At 47.5% G+C, this 23068-nt stretch overlaps 1 protein-coding gene across 1 annotated transcript in view; it reads left to right on the forward strand.

Annotated features, from left to right (window-relative positions):
- The first annotated feature begins 9475 nt into the window (after positions 1-9475).
- The window catches only part of LOC126520903 (uncharacterized), a 30581-nt gene continuing 16988 nt past the window's right edge, over positions 9476-23068 (forward strand). The window contains exon 1 of the mRNA XM_050169729.3: positions 9476-10032. Coding sequence (XP_050025686.1) covers positions 9770-10032 — 263 coding nt within the window. The 5' untranslated portion in view covers positions 9476-9769. The remainder of the gene's footprint in view (positions 10033-23068) is intronic.

A 23068-nucleotide genomic window follows, 5' to 3' on the forward strand; every position in this document is an offset into this window, starting at 1 on the left:
ACAATTCTGATAAGCAGGGGGAGGCCTGGAATCGACATCGGAACGAGATGGAGAGAAAACGAATCGCCCAGAAAACAGACGAAGAGTGCGCCGAACGACTGGCTAAACGCCGCAACATAGCTAGACAACCAGACTAACCTGAACTTGCAATCAAGATTAACCAAGGCTAACCATGCTATGCCTTAGCTTTCGCTACATATATCCTGGCATAGCCGAGCTAAGCTACTGCCAATTTTTTTGTTTGCAACGAGTCACGAGGAGCCTCACGTTATATTGCCTGGGATATATTTACTCACGTGCATGTTCGCGCGAGCGAACGCTGTTGGCGCGCAGCGAGGCATACAGACGGAACGCGCGGAGTGATAACTTTTGACCGAACTTCCGCAGCGTTGACTGCTATGTATGAAACGGAGTATAGGTAAGGCCAAATCAAAACGCGCCATGAGTCTCAACGCGCTCGCTTGCCCGCGAGGAGTTCATAACTCGAAGGACCGCTCAGCGGCGCTCAATTGGACAGTAATGTTTTATTGCGATAGCAATTACATATGGACACTCCAGGCGCATTTCTGCCGTCGGTGTCGCCGTGAGGTTTCGGATGAGTTAAAGCGGGCGAGGGTGAGCCGGCGCTTTCGTTTCAATCTCGCGTGCGCGAGTAAGGGAACGCGGCCTTGATGCGTGCCCTCTCCTCTCGCGTGCGAGGCATGGGGGTCAGGCGAGGGAGAGGGGCATTCTTTCCGGCGGCTGCCAGGGTGCATCGGTGTCCTCCTCGCCCGCCGCTCCATACATAGTGGAGACAACCGCGGCGTTTACTACGGCGTTGGCCACCCGAATCGCGGACGCCGTAGTAGACGCCTTATGCCCCAACCACTGGCACGCGCCGGAAAGCTTCGGCGCGCGCCGAAGAGCCAAATGCGTCAAAGCGTCGGTCGGGAACACGGCGAAGCGGAACGTCGCGCAGCGATTATGTCTACTGCCGATGCTAGAAGTTTGCCGACGCGCGGCGAAGCTGCGCCGGTGTGCACCAATAAGAGGCTGCGACGAGTCGCAGGCGTCAACCAATCGGAGGCTGCGGAGCCTCCGGCTGCTAGGCCTATGATGGCCGCCCGTACGAAGGCGCCGGCACCAACGATCGTCCGAGTTCCTTGGGCGTACGACGCGCGCGACAGTGTTCCTGAAAGACAGTGTTGTAATAGTATGCCGACGACGACACGACCGACGACCGTGGGTTGTGGCAGTGCGACGTGGATCCGAAGCGACTTCGAACGACGCCGACTAATACAACCTGCCCACTGGGTTCCGCCGGGCTCAGTGCGATCGTCTGCTAAAACAGCCAACCGAATCACGATTACCGCAACGTCTGTGCTTGTTGTATGTGTATTTTGTTGTGCTCAAAACGAATGGAAACATGTTTACGAGCTCCGAAGTCTGGATAATCAACACTCGCCTATCGCCGATGTTGTTTACGTTACGCGTAGGCCTAGCGCGTCCATCGAGTTCGTAACTGGCGAGTGAACGAACTCACCTGAGAAACTCTGTCGAAGGAAATGAATTTTCAGGTCCGTTTGGTGCTGCAGTGATTTAAAATATGGCACTCCTGACTTCGTGTAATGTGTGATGTGGTGAATGAACCGTGTGGAAGTTGGGTTGGTCAACCGCAGCGTGTTTCGTGTGGTGTCGGTTGACTCAAGTTTAACGGGCAAGCTCTGCGCTGTTTCCAGTGGTAAAGACAACTTCCGAAAGCGAAAGACACTAGTAGCCGAACTAGTGGAAGTACTTACATAATCAGCCGTGCCGCCTGTTTCAGCTGACACTGCGCTCTTCTATTCGGCATGTGAATCCAGTTCAGTACAAGTTCACTGTACTCATTCACTCACTTCTTTCAAGTGCGTCCGTCTTTTGGGCTAGTTGGGGATAAATCGCTCGTGTAGCAATCAAGAACACTGACGCACTGAAGCATACGTGACAACGCAGTCATGTTTGAGTCAGTGTGTCCTTATAGTTGAGCACTGCAAAAAGAAATCTGTTTGCAACGTGTGCCCTGTGTGCAGTGCATAGCAGGACCTGCATCATGCAAGACCTATGCATGTAGCAGCGTATACCACGATTGCTTCGATGCCCGCTTCAGAAGCAGCAAGTACTGAGTCAATGAAACAGTAATTGATTTGTTATCTCACTATTTGTTTATGGAAAGTGTAGATGGTGTTAGTGCATTGGGGGGAAGGTGAAAAGGTGCCATCAGTGTTTTGTGCAGTCGGTATGCTTAAACTGCTGCTATCCCTTCAGCTTCTACTAAAATGTTTCTTGCTGCGATACTATAAATTGTAGTCAGGACAAAGATCTACTCAAAACCAAGTTACTAATGCATATGCGCAGAATGTGTTTGATTAACAAGTTAACACTTCCACAACAACAATATGCCGATGCACAGCATATGTGCTTACAGTAAATACATTCCGTAAAGGTGAACGACTGGGCCTACAATATCAAACTTTGTAGTAGCACCGTAAAAAGTGCTGCCATGCGTATCAGCCACAACGAAACTGCTGCACGTCCAACCTTCTTCCTTGGAGGCACCTCTATAAAGACTCTTCGGGCCCTTCCCATTCTGGGTGTAACATTTAGCTCTTCTCTCAACTTGCCTGCAAATGTCACCAGCACTGTATGTAAGCACCGGCCCATTCTTGGGTTTGTGTCCCATGTCTCCCTTACCTGATGACCTAAGGTTTTCCTAGCACTCTACACTTCTATCGTTCTGTCACGACTTGAGTACTGCTCATCAGTATAGTCCCCGTACCAAACTTGCGACGCTAACAAACTTAAGCTTGTTCAGCGCCGAACAATACGCACCCTTTACTCCCGTCTTTTCGGTTGTCACAAGCTCATTCCAGCCTTTGAGGATTGCCTCAGACCCCTCAAGTAGCACACCCTGCAATACCAGCGCAGCATTGCACTAGTCTATACTGCAGGGTGCTTGACGACTCTCTGGACAGCACTAATCTTTCTTCAGTTCGTCTGAACAAGTGGTCAGCACAGCCTGAGCCCTCATCGCGCCTGTATGGCCCGACACCACAACTCCATGATTATATCTGGCATACAGAGCTTTCTCTTCATCCCCCTGGCCATTTGGATTCTCCTTCCTTGGAACCAGACTGAATTGGCACTCCTGTGTGTTGTGCACCTGTCGAATGTGTGCGTGTGTGCCGTGCTGTGTTATTGAGCAAGTGTGTGTGCACGTGGAGGGGAAGGAAGTGTCTTCTGCATCTTGCAAATTCCTGCTCTAGATGGCTGGTTATCAGATGCTCTAACATACAGACATCAGCCTTTTTTTTAGTCTAGTGTGCCAAGTTACCACTAAGATTATTATTATTATTATTATTATTATTATTATTATTATTATTATTATTATTATTATTATTAGAATCACCACTACGACCACATTGATTGTGTTGAAGCCAGCATGACACATAATTCAAAATATTTCTGAAGCTTTGTGGGCTCTCTCTTTTAAAAAGAGCGCCAAATATGTACGTCTTCTTCATGACAATGGTGGTGTTGTCTCGAACACTGCTGATGCCTTTGCAGAGCATTTCTGTTTGCTATATGGTGTGAAATATGCTTCAAGTAACCTTCCTTCTCAGTCTGGCACAGTGTGTACACTATCAGTTAATGAAAACCTTGTTTTAAAGTGTATGAAGTGCCGTAAACCTTCCCTTTCTTGTGGTGTTTATGGTATTTCTTCCGCAGAGCTTAACCCTTTGAGACGCTGTCTACACAATTGTGCACAGCAGGAGAGTGCATCAATAGCAAAAGCACTGATGAAAGTAATGGTATGTAAAATGTGTTTCATACATCTTGAAACACTTATTATTGGAACTGTGCTTCCATATTGAATAACGTGCAAAATGTTTTAGCAAAATGAGAGGGAAGGTAGACGGCCGGGTGTTTTTACTCTGTGTCAGTATGTTGTATGTAGCGGGTTCACTTCTTTCATGTGTTTTTTACAATGTCGTGCACGAGCCATAATTTTCAAGTGGCTGGATAAGTGCTTTTCAAGCTTTTCAAAACACGAAATAGTACATGTTCTCATATTTTGTGTTCTTGTAGTGAGTTTTCGCATGGAGTCGAAATTTTGTAAACTTGACAAAACTCGCTAAACAATTGAAAATTCTTAATATTTGCTGCAGCTGTACACTTTCTATGATTCTGAAGATGCAAGAGATGTGGTGAAAGCAACTTTTCAATCAACGGGATAAAGTGGTGTCTGAAAGGGTTAAGACGTATGGAAGCATACTTGTTCCTCGTTCTCACAAGCATCTTCAATTGTTCCCTAAAGTCTAGTACCTTTTCTAGCACTCGGAAGGTAGCATGAACATTGCCCATGCACAAATCAGGTGCTAGATGTGCAGTTACTAACTGCCGACCTATATCTATCCTCTTCAGTGCGTCAGGTGTTTGAATCGATATGGGATTCCTCGCTTTCTGTTAGTGCTAAGAGCATTTTAATAAATGAACAGTATGACTTTGTGTGCCAACAACTTAAAACTATTTCAGACTGCCAACAGTGTTCACCACTGCATCGACTTCCAAAAAGACATTTTTTTCACTCTCAAACTGGTGCAGAAACAATAAGTACTCTTAAGTGCTTCCAACACTATGGCATTAAGTTACATGCACAAAACGCACCATGTGAAATTTTGATACACCCTACGTGATGCTCCACTCCTTAGGATCGATGAAATGAAAGATCTTGGTGTGTACTTCGACAAAATGCTAAGCTTCTCTACACATAGATAATTACACAACATGCCATTCACGCTCTTGGAATTGCATGCCTTATATTGCATGATTTCCACTCACCTGTTGTGTTTCTGAAATTCTGCTGTGTGCCTCCAACTACTAGAGTATGCTTCTGTAGGAGGGGGTGCAATGAGCAAATCTAATTCTGACCTCATTGAACGCATCCAGAATAAATTGATATCTATCTTAAAGCACCACTTTTGCCATTCTGGCGACCTCAGTTGAGCCTTCTCAAGTATACTTCAACTCGCACCTCTAGATTCAAGACTTAATTAATGACACCTTTTGTTCCTGTATAAGGTGGTCCATGACATTATACATTCCTTAAAGCTTCCTGATCATATGCATTTGTTCGTGCCGCAACAGTATACCAGGTAGCATTCCACATTCGTTGCCTGGGCTTGTTACAAGATTGTGCTAATAAGACTCGACTCCAAAACATACTTCAGAGTTCATTTCCTGTGTTTTGTGTATCTGTAGATAATCACGTAGGATTAACTCCCTTTTACTTTTCCGTGTTTCCTTTATCCCTATTTGTTTCTCTATCTTCCATTTTTTTTGTCTACTACATTCGTGTTTTCTGTACATTTTGTCTCACATAGTGCTCGTTAAGTGCATCAGTACAAAGGCTCTCTAGCTGTTCCTAGGCACTACAATAAAAATTTGAATGATTGATTATTATCGTAGTATAAAATCGTGATTTTTAAGTATGTACTAGTATACTATTTCAGTGCAGTAGCTTTTGTGCAATTAAAAAGAAAAGGGCATGAATTAAGAAAGTGCAATAATATGCAATGTGCCTGATCACATGCGTTGTGCTATTAATTTCTTCTGAGTTTTAATAATGGCTGGCTACTGTATGCAGTGTTGTGCAATAAAATAATATGCCACAGCAATTACTGCGTGCCTCGCAGAACAAATTGAATAGATCTTTCTCAGTCAAAACATCCTAGCAGGCTGAAAACAATAAACTGCAATTTTTCTTTTTGTGGTGACGAAGTGTATAAATTGTGAAAATAACCTGTTTATATATTTCTTATACTATGTAAATGAGCTGCTCCCATACATTCGAATAAGTGCTTCAATAGTACGACTTGGCAAAGGGCAACGAAAGACTCCTATTAAAACCCTCTAATTCTCAAGCTTGTATTATCTGACGGTATGTCATTTCGTTAACGTAAAGAAAGACAAACTTGATATGTGGAAACCAGTTACAATAGAACATGGCCCTTACACTGTGAAAATGTTTTGTAGCAATACACTCAATGTGAAGGCCTCAGGATGCAGTGTTGATGCATCAAAACAACCTAGAATAATAGAGGTGCTCCATGGGCTAGATTTGACAGAATCAAGAATTGAGGGGAGACAAGATACGAATTACATACGTTTTAGCTATTCTAGTTTTTTTTGTGAGTGGTACAGGTGTTTTAATTCTGTGTTGTTGATTTTCTCAGAACCCACTTTTTCACGTTTCTTTCATGCATCAACAAGCATAATTATATTGACACGGATGCTTTATCTGTATCCGGTTACCGTATTTCACTGGCTAAAAGATGTTAAACGTTATCGCTCGGTGCAGGATGCGCCTGAACGTATGGGAAGTTTCGCGAATGTTATCGATGGTTCTGTCTGTTGTCGACGAACCTTGCTAATGTGATTGCATACGCGACACGAATTGCGTTGTAGTTTCTGGAAGGCGCGCGGGCACCAGCGAATAGGCTGTAACTTTCGGCGACTGATGTATGCAAACCGACGCGCTTGACCCGCAGATGAGATTTTCGACGATTGCCGACATTGCTCACCGCTATCGTTGCGATTGAGCCGGCACTATTTATTTGCCGTCACTACTACGTGGCAATATTTCCAACACAGATTTTTTCAGTTATACTTTGCACGCCTAATTCTTACATAGTTGGCTGTGCAATAAGCTACCAAAAATGAAATGGCACAACAGTTTTTGATATATGGCATCGTCGTGCAGGTGTTTGCAAAGCGATCTTGCAGACAGACGACGCGCGAGCGCTGATGTCGACATTTTGTGCACTATTGTTACTTCAAAAATAAAAACAAACTGTTGCGGCAGGCGTGTATTCATTATTCAAACGTGTTTTTTATATCTAAAAGCACATACAGATCACTAACTTATTGTTTCAAGCTTAGTTTACAGCAGGCTGTTTTAGGCCGGACTTTGACAGATGAAGACGGAATAGTCCAGCAACAGTGCGCCGCAGCCAAGGAGCGAGCTTCGGCGCGCGTCGGAGCTTCTGTCTAGTGGTTGCGTGCCCTCTTCCTCCCACCAACGCGAAGCGAAGCGTTCGCTTGCCGGCGCGCGCCGTATCTTGCCGACGCGTGCCAGTGGTTGGGGCATTAGGCGGACGCCGTAGGAACGCGTGGCCGGCGCTCGTGCGTCTTGAAAGCGATCTGCAACGTGGCCAAAGTGCGCGCCCGCGCGGGCCTCATCTTCAAAGCGATCTGCGATGTTTGCAGAGTGCGCGTAGTGCCGGTAACATTGCATGCGCTGTGCTTTCGACGTTTAGTTTGCGTTAAAGCGAGAGATGCATGAAGGTCAATTCGCTTGATGCTGCCGCGATTCCTCACTCCAGAATTTTGGCAGCCAGTTTCCGCGCTCATTGAGCGAGATGTGTCTGTGTTTACCTTTGCGCCCGTGACACCGTGCTGGTTAATTTAGTTAAAACACGTTGGCCGGCTAGTTGTTTTGCATCCATGATAGAATGTGTAAGCGCGACTGAACAAGGACGTCGAAAAAAGCAGACACACAAAGGCAGCGCTCTCTCTGTGTGTCTCTTTCTTTCTACGTCCTCGTTGAGTCACGCTTACACATTCTATCATTGTTAATCTAGTTAGTAAGGGAATGTTTACAAGTTTATACGGCCGACAGAACTACTATCCTTACTTCGTAAAGCTATCTACTACTCTGCCTTCGCAATTGGTGATTCGCTTTTGGGGCGGAACTGCGAAGTTTTTATTTTATACTCACTTCATACACTCATGACGTGGCACCACCTCCTCCTTCCTCATTGGCTGCACCGTCATGCATGCCCAACGACGCGCGCACTAGGCGCACTTTCAGTCGTCCAAAACCGTGGAGCCGCCCTGGTGTCGGGAAAGCGTGCTCGTCTCGCACCCCGGAGGCTCATGTTCGATTCCCGACCAGAACGAAATTTAACAAATATTCTTTTCGAAGGCGTTACTTTGATTACAGGGACCTTGCTGAGAGATGTGATGTCAATCCGAGCATTTTTGACGGGCTTTTACTTTTTCCGCAATCGGATATTTTTGGTACCATCATTCGGTCACGCAGCCGGCTACGACGGATTTTCGCGCCGTGGGGCATATAATGCTTTCGCATAAAAAGAAATTGATCAGAGAGAATACGCATATGATCTAATTTATGCACACCCATAGGGATACACAGGGCTCCGTAGAAAATGCACGGGGAATCCTATACTGTATATAGTAGAGTTGGGCCAACTGAAATTTTGCTGTGGATCAACTTGAAATTTGCAGGTGGGCCAACTCAAATTTGGGGGTATGCTTACGCATACTTAGACAACTCCAGTGGAGACGGTGCATAATTTCTATTGAAAAGACAATAAACGAGAGGGCACGGGAACCTGTATAACTACCGCAAAGGGCTTGCTATTATAGCGTGCGTTGGCGGTCATTCCATGCTTACGCATAAGGAATGCAACGATTCTTTTGGACACTGTCCCTCCCACCCGCAGTAAGAGAAACTATGCTCAGAACAATGCCGGAAACGACTTGGGATGTTATTTGCGGCGCGCTCCCTGCACCAACCCGATAGAGCGTTTTGCCATGCGTTACGTTGCCGTCGCTTCTACCGTAGTCATCGTGGTCCTGTAGTGGCGTGTGTAGCGAGGCAAAGCTTCTTCAAATGGTTATTGTTGTTTGCTAAGTGAAGCTTTATCAATAACTAGCGAGGATTTTCTAGTGCCTAAGAAAGGCCTCGTGTTCCTTGGTCTAAATATTTCCATTTACATTTAGTACGCAACCTTATTGAGAGCGAAACCTGTGCAGTTACCGCACAACCGCACGAATGTCCTAAACTTCGTTTGTCCTTGACAGTTGCCTCTCAGGAATGACCGACAACCGCTCGATGTGCCGACAGTGCAACGCGCCGTGACATTAAGTTGGTGACGAGACTGGAATTTCTGTTAAACACGGGTTAGGTGACTACAGCTATGTTCGTCTGTTATACTTTGTTGTGGTTGTGGAAAAGTTAAAACACTGCCAGTATACGCTTCCTCGCGCCAGTAGGTCGCAAGGGAATCAACCTTTAAGAATCGTCCCCGTTGACTGCCAATTCCGAAATTTAGACTGAAAATCAACGGCCATTTAACTGCTCTCCCCAAAAATACCAAAGAGGAGAGTTTTTGTCCCAATATAGGCTGCGCCAAATTTGACACGCAACCTGTATTTTTTTCTTTCTTCATTTCTAACCGGCTCTCATGCAAAGGGAGAAAGTACACTGTCAAGACGTTGCGATCCCTTCTCCGAATCCGCTGAACCGTCAACGTTAGAGAAAAAAAAAAGTGGCTCAGCGGAGGGTACTTGAGGACGCTTTGAACACGCCGGGGAGGATGTTGTTCGTGGTCGTTTCGTTTTGAAAAGCGAGAAAGGGAGTAGGGGCGGTGAAGAGAGACAACACCCCCTTGTTGTTGAGAGAGACCTGCCTGAATACGCGGAAGGGGCGCTTCCTCGCACGCGGTAGCGCAGTGCGAGACGCCGCGAAGCAAGCTGCACGTGCTGGTGGTGCCGGATAGCGCGCCGTCCGCGGCCAGCCTAGCCGGTGCGGCGGCCCACTTTCTGGTCGCGAGCGGTGCGCTGACCCGCATCCGCGTAGTGTCGCCGCACTCCGCTACTGCGGCAGCCGCTGCTCGTGCCGGAGCCGCTGCTGTCGGTGCCGTCGCGGCGCTTGCCCTGGCCGAGCATGTCTCGCGGCACGAGCCACTGGTGGATCGGACGCCCGGGCCATTCTCTCGCCCTGGTCCTCACCTTCGTCGTCTGCTGCTGCGGACCAGCCGAGGCCGGCTCCTCGCCTGCGAGTTCTCTGCCACCGCCTGCTTCTGCGCTGTCGTCTGCTCCGACTTCGCAGGCCAAGACGGTGATGTACTACGACGGCAAAACGATCGCCAGGGTGGAGTACGGTGCCGACGGAGTCACCCTGCAGACCTGTCGACTGTTTGAGCTGGAGTGAGCACCGCCTTTCAAACTTCTCCGTCTTTCTCTTCTCATTCTTCGTGGTCTCGTCATTAATAGAAACGCGAAAGAGTCAATATAAACCAAGCGCATCGTTGCGTTTCCGCATTTGCCTGTGCGTGTGTGATTGCCATAATTCAGGAACTTTCGCTTATTTGCAGTATGCTTAAGGCTTTTCCGGGATTTCTGACCAATCGTGGTTATGAAATGCAGTTGAGGGGAAGAGGGACAATCATGAATAATGGAGTCAACTAACAACAAGCACATCAAACAGACAGGATCAAGTTCAAAGAAAAACAATGAGAAAGTTGAAGTTTCTTTTGCTAATTTTTAGATCTACACTGTTGTATCGCGTATGCGGGTTTCCCGCTGGCTGATTAAGAATGCGAAAATAATCTGATATTACATCCTAATGTATGTTTATTAGGATAATTATGTGAAATGCATATATATTTTTTAATCTTCTATGGAATTAGTGTATGTTAGGATCGTATGGTCGTTCGTCGTCTCACTATCGGCTTCTTCTCTATCCTTCTCGATTCACTAGGAAGGACGTACAAGCTTTAACGAATATTTGCAGACAGCGAGTGCTGAGAAAAAACATTTTTTTTTTTTTTTAGTCTTGACTTGCCGCATGAGATATTGTGGTACAACGCAGATCGACGAATTCAGCGCATGTTTTCATCGGCTAAAATTTTTCGCTGATGCTCGCGATGCTGCACTCGCGTGCTTTACGTGCACGTTACTAGCGTGTACGCCTTCTTTGGGCAGTTTTGTTGATCTCTTCGCACACTATTAATTACTTATCGTAATCTGCTTAGTGACCGGCCATACATATAGGCAGCAACGCCATAAGGCACATTCTGATTCAGTTATAGATCTCGCAATGTTTAAGCTTCAAAAACACTCTCGAGACTTCTCGCGGGGGTCGTCAGTCAAGCGAACACTCATAAACCGATCGGTTGTCTCGGAGGTTTAAGAGCATGGGGAAGTTACAGGTGCTAACACTCCATAACTAAGCACCTTGCCCGAACACCTGCGTGTCCGATCGATGTAAAATCCAGAGGCAAGACAGGCTAAGACCGAAGGAAAGGACTAGCGCCAAATTCCTGTCTTTCGTGCATGCCTGTTTCTGCGGTTTCGTGTGTTACTTATCAAATACTTTCGCATTACGTTCGTCCCCACCACTCCGCAATATGCCATATCCGCACAGCGGTGTTTGCCCCCTCGCTGTGCATGTTTGCATCGCTGTGTCGCTTCATTCCTGGGGCCTCCACATACGCGACCCCGAGTCAATAGAAAGCAGCCAATGTCCGCTACTGCTTATATCTTTCGCTCACAGTTTTAGCACAATGCGCATCACTGATAAAATGCGGGAAGATTAGAAGAAAGAAAAATCGACATTGTCTTGTCTTTAATTGCCAACAGTGCATAGTAATGTCAGAAATGCTAACCGCCCGTATGTTTTCTTTGATAAGGAATGGTTTTGCAGTGCAGGGTTTCGTATTTGAAAGCCAGGCGCTCACGTGCATCACGTGATGTCACGTGCATCGAGCTACGTGCACACAACTTGCTGCTTTTAAGCTCTTCAGTTTGCCTCTCTTGTTGTGTGAGCCCTTTGCCCGAGGCGAAGGTTATGATAATGTCAACCATGAAGCCATCCTTAGCACGTTAGAAGCCGTCGGACTTGGTGGTAAGGTATATATGTGGGTGTGCAGCTACTTACAGAGGAGACCATTCTACGTGCACACAGAAAATGACCCGACATCCGAGCATTACTGTAGCCGAAGAGTCCCTCAAGGCGGAGTGCTTAGCCCGACTCTTTTCAACCTCACCCTCTGTGGATTAGTCGACAACCTGTCAAGCACTGTACGACTTTCCAACTATGCAGACGACATCTGCATTTGGGCATCAGGTGTGACACGACTTCAGCTTCGCGCTCGGCTTCAGAAGGCAGCCACAATGACATCTTGCTACCTTCGTGAACAAGGACTTGAAATTTTATGCGGGAAGTGTGCAATGGTGGCATTCACGAGGAAGCGAATGTCTGCTTACGGCGTATCTATTAACGGGCAACTTATACCATACAGCAGAAGTCACAGGTTCTTGGGAGTCGTAATTGACAGAGACCTATCTTGGACTCCGCACGTGAATTACGTGAAAAAGCGGCTGAGTGCCATCTGTCACCTGTTCAGGTTCCTTGCAGGAAAAAGTTGGGGAGTATCTATACACGCTATGCTACAGCTGTACATGGTGTTGTTCGTTGGATTCCTGCGATACAGCCTGCCTGCAATATCCAACACCTGCAAGATTAACCTGCGTACGATTCAGAGTAGTCAAGCCCAAGCCCTTAAGATATCTCTTGGCTTACCACGCAGTGCATCAACGGCTGAAACCATTGCCCTTGCGCAGGATTACCCAATCGCGACGCACATTACCGTTGAGACAATGCGTATGCATCTCAGGCATTATGCTAGGACCCCTTCCCACCACTTGGCGAGCCTCACTGCTGCAAGGCCCTGCTCGACATTTAGCGGTATTATAAGTGCACATCGTGCGTAGTTTACTTCAGGGTACGCACCTGCGGCCAAGCCAGCGTTTCCTCCGTGGTGTTTGAGCCGTCCACAAGTACATATAATGATTCCAGGACTACAGAAGAAGACAGATCTACCGGCCCCTGCTCTAAAACAGCTGAGCTTACTTCTTTTGCATGAAAAGTACAGCAACCACGTGCACAGCTATACCGATTGATAGACTACGTCGTGTAGTTCTGGTGGTGCCGTGGTTATACCAACGCGAGGAATGATACTGCGGTTCAAGACATCGCATGTCACGACCTCAACGGCGGCTGAACTAACGGCCCTGCGTCGAACACTGGAATTCATTGATTCTGGAAGACCTAGAAAATGGGCTGTGTTCTGTGATTCAAAACCGGCATTACAGTGCACGCAGTCAGTTCTACGACACGGATGCCATGACCAATTGACATACGAAATCGCGAAACTTTACCATCACGTCCAACAAAAAGGTCACGAGGTTGTTTTTCAATGGGTACCTGGCCATTGTGGAATCAGTGGCAATGATTCCGCCGATAACGCTGCTCGAACAGCACATGAAGAGCAAAGTGTTCCAATTCCGCTTTCGAGGACAGACGCTGCAAGGCAGCTTCGACACCTGGCACGCAGTCTCACACTGACCGAGTGGAACTTGCCAAACTTACGACTTACACGACTGCATCGACTAAACTCCTCCCTGCAACTCCGACCTCCACTCGGACTTCCTCGGTGTGAAGCTATGCTTCTCTGTCACCTTTGGTTAGGAGTTGCCTTCACAAAGGCATACTCTACAATAATTGGAGTGACTGACAGTGCAGCATGCGAGGTCTGTGGCACCGAAGAAAACATCGACCACCTGCTGTGCCACTGTCCACGATACACCCCAGAGAGACAAGAACTTGTCAAAGCTTTCCAAAAACTGGACAATCGGCCGCTTTCTGTGCAGGTGCTGCTGGAACACCGCCCCCATCGCCCGTCGGCCCATAAAGCGGTGAAGGCGCTTTTGTGCTTCTTAAGGACGACGGGCTTGTGCGATCATCTGTGACTATTAATGCAATTTCTGTAAGACCACACACGTCAGCGAACTCACCGCAATTTACTTCTTTCCTTCCCTCCTCTCGCTCCCTGTTATCTTTGTTTTCCCCTTTCCCATTACCCCGGTGTAGGGTAGCCAACCGGACGTTATTCTGGTTAACCTCCCTGCCTTCTACTTATCTCTTTCCCTCCTCCTCTTCCTGCCCGAGGCGGCAGTATTTTTGACAACTGCAACAACCTCTGCAATTTCGGGAACCGCGTCTTGAGCGTTGAAGTGTTGTGTTACTGTGTTGTCACCCGAGACCAGTGATTGTATCGGCAATATAGTGTTCTATGAAGCAAAACCCAATCGCGGACCGTGTTTGATAACGATTATTTTCTTTTCTATTAATATGTTATATTGTATGCTGCCCAGTGGCCAATATCATGGTGACAGCAAGGACGTGCCTTCATGCGAGCCAGTAGCAAAGAGTCGACGAGAACGAAAAATCAAATGGTCTGTTACTACATACACCACTATAGTTTCGATATCCCAGCAGTCACGTGAAGAACCAACAAGCTGCACATTCAGTCTGGCAGGTTTGCCGCTCGTTAACACATGAGTTGACATCGAAACGCGATCAAGAAAAGAATGAATCAGAACAAGTATAATCACTTGGATGTGCGATGTGTTGTCGCTGTACAGCCAGTTTCTAAGTGCGATGGGGTCCGAGATCTACGATTTGGAGCATTAATTAAGACAGTGTTGCAGATGCAGACCAACTTTCCCGACTCTACTACAACATGTTATAGTCACTTTCGATTTTTCTCGCAGTAAAAGAGCGCAGGAAACGATGACGAAAGATGGAATGAACACAAACCACAAACCTCCTCCAGTCTATCTTCGTTTCCTGCGCTGCTTCGGTTCCAACAGCCATCTTCACTCAACTATCCCAGCGTCACATTTCCTACATTTTCATTTTGTTCGAACTTGAATTCATGTTGGTAGCGCGATTTATAGCGGCGAGGTCATTCAAATGCAGTTGCATGCTTGACTGACTCTCGTCGCGATCAAGTATCTTTGATGTGCCTGTAGAGACATACGGGATCCACGCCGAAATTTCTTGTCATATCCTTCTCGAGATAATGGTGGCGCAGTGAACAACATTTAAGTAGGAATATCTCACAGAACGAAGAACAATGGCAGAGGAATTATGCAGCGAGTAGAAGGCGGTTTGTCGCCGAAACCAGAGCAGCTGACGCATACATGTTTTAAAGCCCACTTGTCATTTCTCTGAAACAAAAGCCTTTGAGATGCTTGTGTTAAGAAATAATGCGTTAATAAATAAATCTATAGTGTGAGAAATTATTTGAATTAATTTTATTCCCTTCTAAATTCGACTGTAATGTAATGCGCGTACGTTTAGCGCACAGCGCTTACTAATGCAATTTGGTGTCTTGTGAGCAAAGGAATGCATAATGCGATTGGAGAGCGTTGGAGACGAAAAACGGCACGGTTGGTTTCGTTAATGGTACCCATTATGCGAGAAGAACTAGATTGGTTATATATATATGTATATATATATAGTCAAAAGAGCGATACAAAATTACTAGCAGAATTGAGCGGAATGTTTCGGCACTGAAAATTACATGCTTCCTCAATTGGTAATGCTTCCTGCGGTGACAGAAAACTCATTAAATATTCTTAGTATTGAACGAGGTTACCTCCTTGTTACTTGAGGCGCTGGTATCGATGAGCTGGTTTCATGAAACTATCATGTCTATGTACATATCAGACGATAAGTGACGTAGTCATCTACGAGTGAACTTACTATAAAAAAGCCATTGGCTCGGAAGTCTTTAGTAAAAGATAGGAAAGAGGAGTTGTCCCAAAACAGCAAGTACATCGTTAGTACAATGAAAACGAGTGGAGTCCAAATAAGTAAGCGATTGCGAGCGTTTCGGAATCGTTGTCGGTAAAGAAGTTGCATACTCAATGCAATACTAAGGCTTAAGCGAGACAATTTTATCACACTTTATCCACTTAAATATACTGTCGCAGTTTCCTGATAGTTCCCCCTTTTCCAAGTTACCCTAGCTTGATTATTGTATTACCGTCAAACTTTATACTATTTTATGTGTATTTCAGTTATAAATGGCGATTCCCGTCACACTTCCGGACTGTGGCTCGTGACGCATTATTTGAGCTTCAGCTCAATTACCGGTCCCTCTGCGAGAAGCTTCTCAAGCGGAGGAAATCAGCCGCACGCGTACACCTTGTGCGCGCGCGAAAGCACGTGCACGGGGTTTCTGCAAGCGGGTGCCGGGCAAGCTTGTCTCAGAAACGAGAACACGCGGGCCGCGAGGCGATCGTCGCACGTGCGGAGATCCTGTTCGGCAAGATCTTGCGATTCGCGTGCCACCTTCTTTGGGCTCCCAATCCTTGTGACCAATGGGGACTGCTGACGCCACGGCGACCGATGCGTTTTGAGCAAATAAGGAGAGCCTTTGCATTGTTTCTGCGCCTGTGCGCCGCTCGGAACTGTACCGGGTGCGTATCGAGGCCACCTATTCGGTGCTTTCATGGCCCCGATCGGCCCATATCACTTCCCGCGGTGTGTGCCATATTTCACATTTCCTTATTCTCCCTTTACTAAAGCTAAGCCAGACGGATCAAACGGAGAACGTGTCGGAGGTGCACTTGACTCTAACACCTTACACCTTATAACTGTATCGAAGCCGAAGCAAGTATGATGAATACATAAGTGAATAAGAAGCGTTATGAACTACTTCAGCTGCGTGAAGTAAGGTAACGTAACCAGTAAGGTAACAACGCCGTGAGGTAACCGATATAAAAAAAGCAGGGCTGACACGTTGCGGCCAGCCCGTGTTCTGTCGTTCCCTTACTGTTTGCGTCGACGATGAATTGCTACTGACGCGACAGATTTTTTAACCGACTCTTCGTTTCGTCCTTGTGAGCAGATATGCATTCAAGAACCACTTGTCGGAGCGATCAGGTTCGTGCGTGACGTGCATCGCCGAGCAGAATATGGCGCAGGGTAGAATGTTTTGTCTTGAACGAATGTACGCTGCTGGTATTCGTCGGCAAGGTCCTTACGAGCCGGCTTTTCTGCTATTTAGGCGCATGTTTGAGGAAAGAGCGCCCTTGCGTCGCAACTATGACTTGGATAACTTTCTTTTTCTTGGCTGCTTTTAGCTGACATCGCTGCAGACTCACCTCGCCAACTGTGTCATGTTACTGACTCTTGTTGATGGTTTCGCGCGCTAACAAATCGCGAATTTCGCGAAATCGCGAAATCGAAAGGCCCTGTACCGAGGGCCTCCTACACTACAACAGTCGTCATAAGCGTTAAGAAATGGTAGCCGAATGTGGGACTTTCTTACAACATTCTATGCAAAGTGGCTCCTCTGAGTGACATCGGTTGCTGCTCTTCCCATAAAACAAACGCAAGAAAATCACGCGAGCTCGCGTAAGGGAGAATGGTTTGCAAAATGTGGGAAGGGGCATACTGAGGAGGCATCTTAACACGGAGTGCCTCGGTCCTCTTTGGCAACGTAGCAGACCATCCCGTATGAAACGCGTGCTACGATATGTATGGGTACGGCCTATACGTTTCAGCACGACCCAAACCCGGAGAGAGCATCTTGTGCGCCTCCGCATCATCACGTTCGAGCAGCGGCGGCGGCGTCCATTTCCGCGTTTCGTTCTCTTCCTGAACGCGCTGCAGTAGTTTTCCGCGAGGCGTCGCTCCCCCTCCTCCCGAGAAGAGCACAGATGCGCGCCCCCAAGACGTTGTCGTTTTCGTTTGGCCGCGCACACATCGGCCGGCATGATCGACTTTCCCTCGCCGCACTGTCCGCGCGCACTGCTTCTTTTCGAACTGCGACGGGTTCATTGGCCCCGTTAGAGGGAAGGGACGCTCCTGCCGACGTCCTTGACCTCACCACGCGGCGATAGCCCGCATACATCGGCCATGCAGAATTAGCTGCCGCGGCTGGTGGCCGCTATCGGCCGAAACATGGCGGAGCGGTGTACTGTGCAGCGCTACCGGAGGCTCGCACTGGTTGACAGGAAGGAAAGAGTGAACGAGTATACCGGCGTTCTTGGCGCCAGAGTACGCGTCGGCGCCCACGATATCGTGTACGCTGTTGACGTCAGTGTGCAGGCGACAGCGCTTCGCAGCTCCCGACTTGTGTCGTTGGTGACAGGGATTTTCCCGACACCGAGAAAAAGTTGATCCGTAAACAGCTATGATGAAGGCTGTTAAACTTGTCAGAACGTTTGAACCGAACTGAGACTCCGCCTTCTCTCACCTCTCGTCCCCACAAGTTCTTTCTTTCTTTGAACATAAGATATGCAAATCAAATATTGTTAGCACCTTTCATATCCGTTCGGGTTACCTTGGGCTGCTTTGCCCACACGATCGCGGTACCGCCCATTAAACTTCTACATCGAAGCTTGCGGTCTTGTTTGAAACCCTGCTGTACGGTTTTAGTGAGTCTCTCCAAATGGCGTTAGCCTCTCCTCTCGGCAAACTGCGGCGTGCGACTGGAAGGTGTGCGCGCGTGACCTCGAAAGATTGGTGTCTGCGCGTGCTCTTCCTTTTCGATCGTGGCTACGAGACCGGTCCGCACGCGGCCCCCTGCTGCATCGTGCACGCTTTCCTTTCTCGCCAATCTTTCGCGATAGCCCATCTTGCAGCGATCGTGGTACACATTCTTGAAATCACGCATGCTTAACCCTTCTGCCTCACATGCCGACATGGTAAACTAAAAATTAAGATCTTTCCTAATTACGGTTAATTCGAACACATCTGAAATCCATGGTTGGCCCATTATGTTTTCACTCACATTTTCAGTTTACATCTCAGTTCGCACTTGCCACTTCTCATCGGAAAGCGGGCCTCGTCACGCTGTGCACCTCTCCCGGTCTTCCCGAGGCAAGGCGTGCATTGTCATCTGCACCGAAATTTCAAATAAACTTCTCTCTGCGAAGCCGCACAGTAGTGACACGAGCTTATCCACCTAAAACTGGTTAACGAAAGGGCACACACACACTGGTTAAGAAACTGTTAAAACACTGGTTAAGAGTCGTTAAGAAATAACGCGCACATACATGTATGTGCGCATACGCACACGAATCGAACCCGCAACTTCGTGCTCAGAAGTGGAGCGTCGCATCCGCCTTCGACAACGCAGCTCACGCAGCCATACTACGCAGCATTGCCGCACTCAATCTAGGAAACCGATCGTACGGCTATGTTCAGGATTTCCTCACAAACAGGAAAGTCTCCTTAACGCTGTGCAAACTCGCATCCGAAGACAGGAACATGGGCAGCGTCGGCAGCCCGCAAGGCTCGCTCATCTCGCCGATGCTCTTTAATCTCATCATGATCGGCCTCTCCGAGCGCCTCAACGCCATCGAGGGAGTGCATCACACCTTATACGCGGACGACATTATGACCTGCGTGGGCGAGAGAAGCGACGGAGAAATCGAACAGCGGTTACAGACCACGGTCGAGGTGGTGGAAGAGTACCTCGTCGGAACCGGTCTCGTCTGCTCACCATAAAAGTCGGAACTCCTCCTCTACCGCCCGACGCTTAGGGGAAGACCCCTCCAAGGCTTACATCCAGTATGCTGCATACGAAGAAATTTGCATACGAACCAAAGACGGACAAGAAATACCCAGGGTGAAGCAGATTAAGATGCATGCTCAGACTCATCATAGAATCGAACGCCACCAACGGAGAATCGGTCAGGCATTTGGAGACTAAGATCACGAACGCGATGAGGCTCATCAGATGAATCACCAACAGACACCAGGGTATGAGGGAGGCCAGCGTCGTCAGACTCATATACACTCCTTCGTTATTAGCCACATTAACTATGTGGCCGCCTACCACGACTGGTACGCGGCCGAATATGCCAAACTGAACACCCTCATTAGAAGAACACACAAGATGGCACTGGGCCTTCCAGAGAGCACAAGCACGGAACTTCTGCTACAGCTGGGCGTCCACAATACTCTCGAAGAGTTAATTGAGGCACACCAAATCTCGCAACTCGAGAGACTAGCGAAGACACGAATGGGCAGGAGCATCCTGGACAAACTCGGGATAAGTTATCACAAGCAGCACAGCGACAAGACAACGCTTCAAAGCGCGATCAGGGAAAAGCTGCAGGTGGCTAATCTACCCAAGAACATGAACCCCGAATTCAATCAGGGTCGAAGAGAGAGTAGAGCCAAGTCTTTACTACAAGCCTTCGGTAGGGACAAGGAAGCGCTGTTCGTAGACGCTGCACAATACGAGGATCGACGTGCTTTCGCAGTGGCAGTTCTCAATACCGACAAACAATTGGTCAGTTCTTGTAGTATACGTGGCAAAAACCCCGAGGCAGCGGAAGAGGTGGCGATAGCCCTAGCCATCGTTAACCCCAGTTGCAGATACCTACTCAGTGACTCGCAGACGGCGGTCAGAAACTATGCACAAGGCAGAATTTCGCCGAAGGCTAAGGCTATACTCAAAGCCAATGTGAACTTTGTCACCTCCGAGGAGACGGAGGAACGACACATTATATGGTTCCCGGCTCACACGTCCCCCGACGCCCCCGTACCCAACCTCAACGAGGAGGTCCACCGCGTAGCGCGAGGTCTCACATTCCACGCCCGCGTAAGGATCCTCGCTTGGTGTTGGAAATCCAACGGAGGCATGGACAGAGAGGGACAGAATGACCAGGTACTGTGATATTACAAAATTTTATTAAAACTCCAGGCATGTTTATGCACCCCCTAACCCCAAACTCGACAGGGCCCAAGCAGTAGACTGGAGGCAGTTACAAATCAAGACCTTCCCCCACCCTGTCCATCTCAGAAGGATATATCCAGACATCTATTCAGACGATAACTGCAAGCTATGCGGCAGGGCTGACGCATCTCTTAGACACATTCCCTGGGAATGTGAGGTTATGTGCAGAGAAAATGCAGTTTCCCCAGATGAAGCTGCGGCGCGATGGACGGCCGCATTGCGCAGCTCAAACCTCCGAAATCAACTATGGGCCATCCAGCAAGCCCGTGAGGCGGCGAGGAGACAGGATCTCCGGACCTCCTCGGGGGCGGCCTAGGCCCAGGCCACGAATTTGCCGGATTGTCAATAAAGTTGTTACCCCCCCCCCCCTCGCCGCCCCACACCACCTCTCCCCACACACATTCCTAAAGCGCCGCCAAATCAATCTTGAGACTTGACAGTTATTCGGCGGTCAACATTTTGTTGCCTTTTTCACTCCTTTTGGATGGCGGTAGTTATCGGCATCTCCTGGGGTTTGAAGGCCAATTTTCTCATCAATTCGGTGCCCGAGCTGCTAACTCGAGATGCGTTCAGTTGTTACCATCTATTCAACGGTCACGCGCATCGCTGTTGCTTCTTTAGTACAACCTTCTTTGTTTAGATTGATCCAGGGGCAGGAAAGGGATTCGGTTCGTAGTCAGCTGGTCTGCATGCTCGTGGAACGAGCTGCGGCCGGAGAAAACGCCGGTCGCGTTTAATTTTTCCTTTTGCTTCGTTATTTCCTCGAGTGATGGCTCGCAGCGATGCTGGCAGATCCTCGGAACCATATACCCGCGATATGGGTTAGATAAGGTGGAAAATATCACGCGTAACAGCGTCCATCATGAAACCCTCCAATAACCGTTTAACCCATAAGCAATATGAATGTCACCTGTTACGTCGTCTTGCTTTTCTCTAATTGTACAGCACTTTTCGTGCAAAATTGGCAACTGGAAACAAGAGTCGAAAGAGTTGAGAAATTAACTGATCTGCTACGGGAGAGAGCAGAGGCAACAGCCAAACAGGAATGAAAAGCGAAAACTAACAAAGTTAACCATTGTTTGCGAAAATATTTATGGATCAACATCTTTTCATTTTAAAGGGAAGTAGAGAAAATGCTGCCGGGAAGTGGAGAATAATTCCGTGTGTTTTGGATGACGCTTCTACAGTTATGAGTCGAGCCGCCTGACGTGACCACTTCTCTGCTGTGCTTATGTGGGTGTTTATCTAACTTTCCGCGGTGGGCGCAGTACGCCTGGAATCTCATCGTCCTGCGCTCTACGCGATTGTACGCGACTGGTGACCATGCATCGTTACGGAACTTCCCAAATAATAATACGAGTCGGTTTTGCACTTGGTAGAGCAGTTAACGATGGATCGAAAAGAACCTGTGATTGTTCCGCAAATAAATATTTCTCTATAGTTCATTCAGATCTAATTCAAAAAACGCTACTAGATATCTTTATTTTACATTTTCGCTTGTTTGCTTGTTCTTAGCAGTGTTCTTCCAGCGCTTCTTTCCTGCGCGAGTCCAATTGATGTGGTTCCTTGTTTGTCAAGTGAAGGAGAGGTGTATCTCACAGGCGTACCTGTGAGATACACCTTATTTCCTTTCTCTTTTGCGGGTTTACGCATCTTTATGGTGAATGGTGGACATTATTCACATTTGTGCTAGTAAAGACCCCCCCCCCCCTCATTTGCATAGAAAAGTTACCTTATGTTGCCCCCCTCCCCCCGAACAGAAATCCTGGGTACGTGCCTGATTCACCATAGGAAGTTTAACAGTAATTCAGTGGAACTGTCCTTCCATGCTTTCCGCTGCAACAGATTTATTATATCTTACTTCTAATTATTCTGCAGATATTATTATTGTACAGAAAACTTGGCCTTGCTGCTGGTCAGACTTGTCATCTAAGAAATTTCTGATGTTTTCGATTGTATCGCCTTTCCCGAGGCGGTTTTTTTTTTATAACACAAAACATCTGCCATAAAGATACTATAGCATACCAGAGAATGTCACCAGACTGCAAAATACTAGCACTGAATACAATACTTTCTGGTTGCACGCCTTTTTCTATAATTAACAGGTACTTCCCCGATGGAGTACAAGATACCCGTTATCTCGATACCTCTATTGCTTGCAGTCAGAAGAACATCATACTAGTGGGCGATTTTAATTCTTATCATGTATCGTGGGGTTTCCGAACGGACACTTGCGGCAAACATTTGTGGATTGGGTTTTATCAAACCATTTTTCTTGCTTAGATTGGAGAGCACATAATTTTGTTCGGGGTCAGTCGCAATCTGCCCTAGATTTTATGTTTGCTGCCTCGAGCATTTCTGTCACCTCTTGGAAGACTGCTGATTTCGGAACTAACAGTGATCACCTCCCTATAATTTTTGAACTGCTTACCCCTTTAACTAGTTTAGATAGTCATGTGCGCACTTTTGTTAATCACCCAAATTTAAATATGCGTTAAAATGAGCTTTAAACGCTCAGGAGGGCATGGAGAAGAATATTAAAGCAATGAGCCTGCGTTCAATTCTAAAACAATCATAAAAAAAGCTCAATTTCTTGTACAATCTAGTAAGGGTGAATAACATTGTCCCTGGTG

This window comes from Dermacentor andersoni, chromosome 3 (genome assembly GCF_023375885.2).
Source record: "Dermacentor andersoni chromosome 3, qqDerAnde1_hic_scaffold, whole genome shotgun sequence".
In the NCBI taxonomy this organism is placed as follows: Eukaryota; Metazoa; Arthropoda; class Arachnida; order Ixodida; family Ixodidae; genus Dermacentor; species Dermacentor andersoni.